This window comes from Setaria italica, chromosome I (genome assembly GCF_000263155.2).
Source record: "Setaria italica strain Yugu1 chromosome I, Setaria_italica_v2.0, whole genome shotgun sequence".
In the NCBI taxonomy this organism is placed as follows: Eukaryota; Viridiplantae; Streptophyta; class Magnoliopsida; order Poales; family Poaceae; genus Setaria; species Setaria italica.
Window position 1 is genome coordinate 32,635,887 of NC_028450.1, and position 8,352 is coordinate 32,644,238.

The 8,352-nt window shown below is 49.8% G+C and overlaps 1 protein-coding gene across 1 annotated transcript; it reads left to right on the plus strand.

The window, feature by feature from the left end:
• The first annotated feature begins 2,417 nt into the window (after positions 1-2,417).
• LOC101786761 (transcription factor MYB41) lies at positions 2,418-4,804 on the plus strand. The gene is made up of 3 exons (XM_004953201.2): positions 2,418-3,016; positions 3,311-3,440; positions 3,827-4,804. The coding sequence occupies exons 1-3, from the start codon at positions 2,881-2,883 to the stop codon at positions 4,452-4,454; spliced, it is 894 nt and encodes a 297-aa protein (XP_004953258.1). The 5' UTR covers positions 2,418-2,880; the 3' UTR covers positions 4,455-4,804.
• The last annotated feature ends 3,548 nt before the right edge of the window (positions 4,805-8,352 follow it).

An 8,352-nucleotide genomic window follows, 5' to 3' on the forward strand; every position in this document is an offset into this window, starting at 1 on the left:
GCAGTGGCGTAGCTACAGGGTATGCCGGGTGGGCCACAGCATACCCTATAGTTTTCAGCCCAACTGAGGTATACGGCTCATATGAAAAAAAAAAACCAATGCCCTATCCTCGCCACCTCGCGATGTTTCGGTTATGCGCATCACATGCATATTCTGATCAGCGATCCCATTCGAATATACGATCATCCGGCGTTTGTCGTCCGCTGTCCAGCCGGCCGTGGCATCCTTTTCCCTCAAAATACACCATTAGATTCTCCATTGAAGCTAGCAGAGACTGTCCATCTGCCGAAAACCAACCCAAATAACTCAGTTCAATAAAAAAAAAGAAAAGAAAGGGGAAATAAATTTGGCCAAGGTTGGTGCATAATAATCTCGTGGGCACAATGATGTACTGGAGCCGGAAGTTGACATGCAAGGTAAACCAGGCCTATTGCCTTCTGTTCAGCCAGGCGTTACTTTTGTTAGTCCCTGATCTAATGGAGTATTCATCTTTAAGACACCATCAAATTGTAATCTTTTTGGAGAGAATGGTCATCTCACCCTTAGCTTCAATCTTGAAGAATCTCACTTGCAGACTCTTGCGTATGAGTCACGTACTGTTGTATATATTGATGGAACCGAAATTGTATATGAAAAATTCATCGTGGCATATCCTGTAATAAAATCCTAGCTACATCACTAATATCATATATCAACATACCACGCATACACGGATTATAAAAATTTGGATCACGTATCCCATCAAGAAGTTTAGGAATTTCGATCTACATCTAAGGGGGTGTTGGATCCTCGAGCTAAACTTTAGCTCCTGTCACATCGAATGTTTGGACACTAATTAGGAGTATTAAACGTAGGTTAATTACAAAACCAATTTCACAACCCCTAGGCTAAATCGCGAGACGAATCTATTAAGCCTAATTAGTCCATGATTTGACAATATGGTGCTACAGTAAACATTCGCTAATGATGGATTAATTAGGTTTAATAGATTCGTTCGCGATTTAGCCTAGGGGTTATGCAATTAGTTTTGTAATTAGTTCATGTTTAGTCTTTCTAATTAGCATCCGAATATCCGATGTAACACGGGCTAAACTTTAGCTTCAGAATCAAACACCCCTTTATTCGAAACCTTGATGACTCGCTAGCAAGCAAGTCCATGTACCGACGTGCATTTTACTTTTAGAATCAGTTACTGACTAGGGGCCTGTTTGGCATGGCTCCACTCCAGAACTCCAGCAACTCCACCAAAAAATCTAGCCAAACACCTCAACTCCAAAACTCCATGGAGCAGCCAACTCCATGGAGCTGTAGTGCAAATGGAGGTGGAGTTTTGGAGCACCTCTTTTGCTGCTCCAAAACTCTCTATTTCGAACCTCCTCGTGGAGTTGGTGGGTAATTACCCACCAATGCCACTGGTTACACAAAAAAACGTTTCATTCTGTTCCTCCCGAGCTCCTACCCGTGCCTATTTCCCCACCCCCGTCACGTGTAGCCTACCGCCTCCCCGCCGCCCGTTGCCGCCCCGCTTGCCGCCTGTCGCCGCCCCGCCCCCGTCGCCGCCGTCGCCGGCCCTGTGGCCGCCTCCCCGCCGCCCGTCGCCGCCGTCTCCGAGCCCCGCCAGTCGCCGAGGCCCGCCCGTCGCCGCCCTGCCCCTGTCGCCGCCACCGCCGGCCCCGTGGCCACCTCCCTGCCGCCCGTCGCTGCCCCGCCCCCGATGCCGAGCTCCGCCCCCGTCGAGCCCCGCCGCCCGTCGCCACCCTGCCCTCGTCGCCGCCGAGCCCCGCTGCCCGTCGCCGCCCCGGCCTCGTGGCCACACAGCCCGCCACCGCCCAGCCCCGCCACCGACCCGGCCCCGTCGCCGCCCCGGCCCCGTAGCCGTCCAGGACACCACCGGCCGCCGCCGGCCGGCCCCGTCGCCGCCCCAGCCCCGAGGCCGCCCACAGGAGATCTGCCCCTCCTCCGGGCCGTCGCGGTGGACAAGGGAGGGGCGCAGCTCCGTGCGGAGCTCGTCGTGGACAATGACGCCAGTGGCGGTCGCGGCAGCGCGTCCATGGCGTACGGCGAGGACGTCGCTGCCAGTATCTTCGAGGCAGGCACGCAGCTGTTCGTCGGGGCGTATGACAAGTGGGGCTTGAATTGGGGGGCAACAATGGCAATCTACACTGAAATCGATCTTTTTTGGAGCTGAGAGCACCCATCTAGCCAAACACCCCATTTTATTTCTGGAGTTTTGGAGTGGAGCTGGCTCCACCTGGAGTTCTGGAGTGGAGCAGCTCCACCTAGAGTTGGAGCCATGCCAAACAGGACCTAGATAGGTGAGCTGGTCCTGCTCCCTACCCTACGCGTTGGTGTTGCATTTGAAGAAGAAAGAGGCGGCTCCGCTCTCAGCCCGGGTTTTGTACTCGCACACGAAAGAACCTCGCCCTCACTCAGCTCAGCCCAGCGCCATATCCAATCATCCAGCTCATGGTCATGGGTATGGCCCGATACGCAAAGCCAAAACTACTGAACAACTGAACCCTCCCTCTCTTCTCCGCTGCCCCCTCCTCCTTTCCCCCACGCCAGCACCCCTACTCCGTCGTCTCGTCGCAGGCAGCAGGTGAAAATCTCCGGCATTAATAAGCGCTCCACGGGGATCCTCCTCGGCCGCAGACAAAACCCTCCTCGTCATCCGCGCCACCCTCCCCCCTTGTCTCGCCCAAATCTTTTTCATTACCACCCTCTCCCGGTCTGGCGGTCTCCCCTCCTCTCACATCACGCTCACAGAGCGCCGTCTCTTGTGCTTGGCGTCAACGCGTTAGTTTCTGCGCGCGCGCGTGTGGTGTGGGAGAGGGGACATCGAGTGGGAGCTCGCGGCTCGGCGTCGGCGGGCGGCGGCCGATGGGGAGGGCGCCGTGCTGCGACAGGACCAAGGGGCTCAAGAAGGGGCCCTGGACGCCGGAGGAGGACAAGCTCCTCGTCGACTACATCCAGGCCAACGGCCACGGCAGCTGGCGCCTGCTCCCCAAACTCGCAGGTCAGGATCCCAGATCAATCCAATCTCTCTTGTTCCAGTTCTTCGCAGTTCCCCTTCGTCTTCTTTCGAGTTCTGCTGCTCTGCCTAGCTCGTCGTCTAGCTGTTGGCCCACTCCTTGTGTGTGTGTTAGGAAAAATGTTTGGTTTATCCCGTGAAATTCCTTGTCGGTGTCCTGGGATCATCGCAGGCGATCCGTGCTATTGCCCACTGGCAAACACGGTTGTGATCGATGGTTCTCCCTCGTCTTGCATGATCTCTCATCTCATCTAACCGCTTGTGTTTGCGCGCATGCAGGGCTGAACCGGTGCGGCAAGAGCTGCCGGCTGCGGTGGACCAACTACCTCCGGCCGGACATCAAGCGCGGGCCCTTCAGCCCCGAGGAGCAGAAGTCCATCGTCCAGCTCCACGCCATCGTCGGCAACAAGTAAGACCACCACCACACCGCCGTGCCCCCTTCCCCCTTCGATCTGCCAGATGACCAGACCAGCACGTTCCCCCTCTGATCACGCATCCACTCCTCACCTCGCGCTCGCACGGCCAGCGCGTACTGCGCTACTGCCCGGTGCAGCGCGCCACTGTTACTAAAAGAAAGCATCGCCGCATTGAATGATGCCGCTCGCCTCCGTCCATCGCGTCGCGTCCAAAACCGGTCGCCCTGAGCTTGCCGGATGTGTGGCGGAGTCGCTCGTATTTACTAGAGCCTGCTCTTGTTTCTGCCATGGTAATTGGTGGTGTGGTGGTGGTGCCGCCACTGCGGTAAGACTTGCAAGTAGGAGTGGTATTGATTGGCTTTTTCTGGTGAACCTCCAGGTGGTCCATGATCGCGGCGCAGCTGCCGGGGCGGACGGACAACGAGATCAAGAACTACTGGAACACGCACCTCAAGAAGCAGCTGCGACGAATGGGGCTTGACGAGCCGCCGCCGGGACCGGCCGCCGGCTGCCCCGCCGCGCGCCACATGGCGCAGTGGGAGACGGCGCGGCTCGAGGCGGAGGCGCGCCTCTCCCTCCTCGCCTCGTCCTGCTCCTCCGGCGCCACCGCGACCACCGCCACCACCTCTGTGTCCTCGTCGTCGACCTTCGCCGCGGGCGCCGAGAAGGCGTCCTCCAAGCCCGCGGACATCTTCCTCCGCCTGTGGAGCTCGGACATCGGGGACTCGTTCCGTCGCAAGACGGCCGCGCCGGCGCTGCCTGCGCCGCCCGTCAAGAGGAAGGACGACGTGGTGATGATCAAGCAGGAGGCGCTGGCGCTGCCCGCGCCCGGCGACGACTCCTCGGCGGCGTCCAACGAGACGGAGGTGGCGGAGGCGCTGGAGGAGTACCAGATGTTCCTCGACTTCGCCGGCGAGGAGCTGGGGCTATTCCACGGCCGGTACGGTGGGTTCTCGCTGTTCCCGCCGCTCGAGGTGCTCGAGGCGTCCCTGGACACGGCGTTCTAGTGAAGAGGACGCAGGGAGCACCCCACGTACACGTATAGCAAGCGGCAGTGGCAATACATCTACGGCTTGCTATACGCCTCCACATGCACGCATGTATGTACATACGCATGTCTCGCGTATCGCGTACGTGGTGGTACGTGTGGCTCGACGCATCAGGGGATTTTTGGGGTTAGGGCAGCAGGTGTGTGGTTTAGGCGTTTAGCTCGTTAACGGGGTTGGTTAGGGTAGGACATCAAGGTGTATTAATGCTTGTATTGGGTATTCTCTGGGTGTGGGTAGGTCACTGGCCTGGAGATGCTTTAATACATCTAGTGATGTTCTTCAGTTAGATTTTGGAGCTGCCTTTTGCACTTGAACTACACTGTACCATTTTGTTTTGAGATGAGTTTCAATCAGCTTCTCTCAAATTCGTGCCTGCGCAACTTCCTGAACTCTGCTGGCAACATGAGTGAAAGAAAACTGTGGCAAAAAAAAAATCAAATGGTCCTGAGCGAAAGAGAACTTTTAGCCCAAAGCTACTACTGTTCACCAAAAATAACAAATTTTGTGTCCAATTTTTTACGGGAAATTTAATGAAATTCAGGGCTTCACTGGTCATAGAAAATAAAATACAAACAAAACCCCCAAAGTAACTACTGTCGCATTACCTGATAATAATGAGGGCAATGTTGTTTAGCTGTCTAGAAGAGGTGCTATGTACGATTTTATCTAATATGAAGGAGAGAGATGAGACAAATGTGTGTCTTGTAATTAACAGTCGATCTAGAAGCATAAGAGAAAAACACTTACAAACAACATTTTTGCTACTGTAGAGGGTGTCGTTTGTTATTTATGACCACATGCCATTCAACCATTAGTGCCATTTAGGCCTTGTGTAGTTCCCAAATTGTGAGTGGTAAAGTTTGCATTTTGTCAAAAATACGCAACTGTAGCATTTCGTTTGTATTTGTGAATTATTGTCCAAACATTGACTAATTAGGCTCAAAAGATTCGTCTCGCAAAGTACAACAAAACTGTGCAATTAGTTTTTGATTTCGTCTACATTTAGTACTCCATACATGTACCGTAAGTTTGATGTGATGAGGAATCTTCTTTTTGCATAGTGTTAAAGTTGGGAAAAAGGAGAACTAAACAAGGCCTTAGACTGTTTGAGACAACTAACATAATAACTTGTCTATTATGCTGTCAATAAATCATATGGAATCGTTATACACATAGTAGTGGTCTACACCACTATACATACCCTAAGAGGTGTGAAGATGCAATCCAGTGGTATAATGCTGACAATCACACGGTGTCTAACCGTTGATTCAATCATTTGGTACTCACTCCATTTCAAATTGTAGGTTATTTTAATTCTTGTTAGATACATAAATTTTACAATGTATACAGACATACATTATATCTAGGTGTATATCATAAAATGGAAGGAGTATATTTTAGTAGTCCCTGAAACCATTTGCGCAGCCTCTTAACTTCTTGAGCAGCTTCCACGTAAACGGCACGTAGCCAATAAATATGCCGTCTATAAAATACCATGCAAGTATTTTAGAGTATCCAATAAATTGTAAGTACAAGTTATGATGGTCAACACAATTTGCAATGTTTTATAGATCTCATTCTAACAATTCTACATGTCATTCTAAGTATATATTAATATCTTTATGTGACATAGCAAAAAACTTAAGGATGATTGTTGTCTAACTGTTACACTAACCCCTGTCACGAAAATACGTGTACTCTCTTTGCTTGAAAATATAGGTTTTCTCCTTTTGTCACAACTTAAATTTTTTAATGAATACAACTCAATTTTTTTAAACAAAGTTCGATAAAGTTTATAGAAACACATTAATATCTACAACGCTAAATAAATGTACTATTAAGGTATGTTTTATATTGGATTTGGTACTAGTTTGATGCTATTAATGTTTGTGTATTTCTCATAAATTTAGTTAAAGCTAGAGAAGCTTGAATTAGCACACAACTACAAATGTCTAAGTTTTGGAAAACCTGCAATATGTGGTTTTAGTTGTAACTTTGCCTGAAGTAATAACTGTAAAAAGGAAAAAAAAAGGAGGGAGGCATTGTACGGGAGTCCGTTGGTCCAATCTTGTGCATGTGCCACTGGATGGTCGGCTGATGCAACCACATGAAAAAGGGCCATCATCGTATGATTCAGTTTTTTGTTGGGAACCCTTCCCTGTCAGCACTGTCGCGCCATACCTGCATGTTCTTCAGGGAATTCGATCATTGCGTGGCCCCCTAGCGTGCCATATATATGCTGCATTTTTCACCAGTCTACGGATGCTACAGTATTGACGCGAATAATGCCCGCTCTGATCTCTAGAGGGTGTCTGTAGTCTCCACCCTATAGTCTGCCCATGGCACAGACAAAGGCCGGTCTGAAATTTGATGTGAAGAGATTATGCACAAAACGAGGTTTCTCAAATCGTGAAACGGATTCAGGGTAGGATACTGCTTCCTGAAAAAGTATCTGCATACGAAATGTGGCCAAACAGAGCATTATTCAGGCAAGAATTCCATCAGTACGTTTCTGCATCGCCAAGTAACATGGGCCGTGCTGCTGTAGTGCTGTTTTACCGTCGTACTGGTCCCGTGGAAGAACATGGATTTGCATGTGTGCTGCTGGGGCTAGTGTAGGGGGGCGCCCAAGGATTCAGGATCTGTGCTAGGTCAAGGCTGAAGGCAACGTACAAATGTACAATACGATGGCCAGGGTTAACTGTTCTACTAGCAAACATGTTCAGAGACAATTACATTCTTACTCAGAGAAGAACAAGAAACCAGCATCAGGCATGTAACAATACATGTATAGACAGATCATAGATATTGACCACTTACTGTTTTCTTGTCTCATTTTGCACTGTTTTTTTTTAATCCTGACTGATGCAGTAAAACCGTGTGGGCTCCAAGTCCGCAGGGGTCCCCTGCGAACGCCTGTCTTTGACTTGTTTCCGTTCAGTAAATGAACGGGTTCGCGCGCGGAGGAGAGGGGGGCCAGGCCAAGGCCAACGCAACGAGAGGGAATTCATTGCCGGGTTCAGGCAAACGGCCAAAACGGGAGCAGTGAAAAGTTTCCCAAACACCTGCGGCCGCCCGTGGCTTCATGGCAGCAGAAAGAGAACAGAAAAGATGCAGCGTTTCAGCTCGTGCTCGCCCCCTGCGCCACGGCTAATGATTTCCTCTCGGAGATATTAAATGTCACGGCAGCTGATATCGTGGTCCTTTTTCGCTTCGCGTCATCGTGCTTGTCATCAGGAATTGCCTGTGCAAAAAAATATTACAAATACCATTCGTCATCTCCTGTTAGTCATCAATAAATAAATTTGATTGATGCAGCTACTGTACATGTTATGTATACAATTCCATGCATGGGCATGCATAGTAACATCACCTATCCTCCATGCAACGTCACCCTTTGCTCTACGAAAAGTATGAACAATAGCTTACATTTTTTTTTGAAACGAAACAATAGCTTACATGCGTCACATCGTAATCCATATGCTCAATCATGCATATATCATATCACGACAAACCATATCAACGATGCACAATACATGCATTCATAAATAAACAATCACATCGTGGTGACTCCTCATGATATTTGCCGCTCCGTCCCAAATTACTATTTATTTTGACTTTTCTACGTACATAACTTTTAATATGCACCTGGATATATACTATGTTCAGATATATAGTAAGAATTATGTATTTAGAAAAGCTAAAATAAATAGTAATTTGAGACGGAGGGAGTAGATCGTACCCATGATCTAATACTAACCCTTCCGGCAATTTGCATTAGCATGCATCCCATTTATCTACACCATGAGCAACGTAGTATAATGACTAAATCGGTGATCTGCAAACAGATCACGTC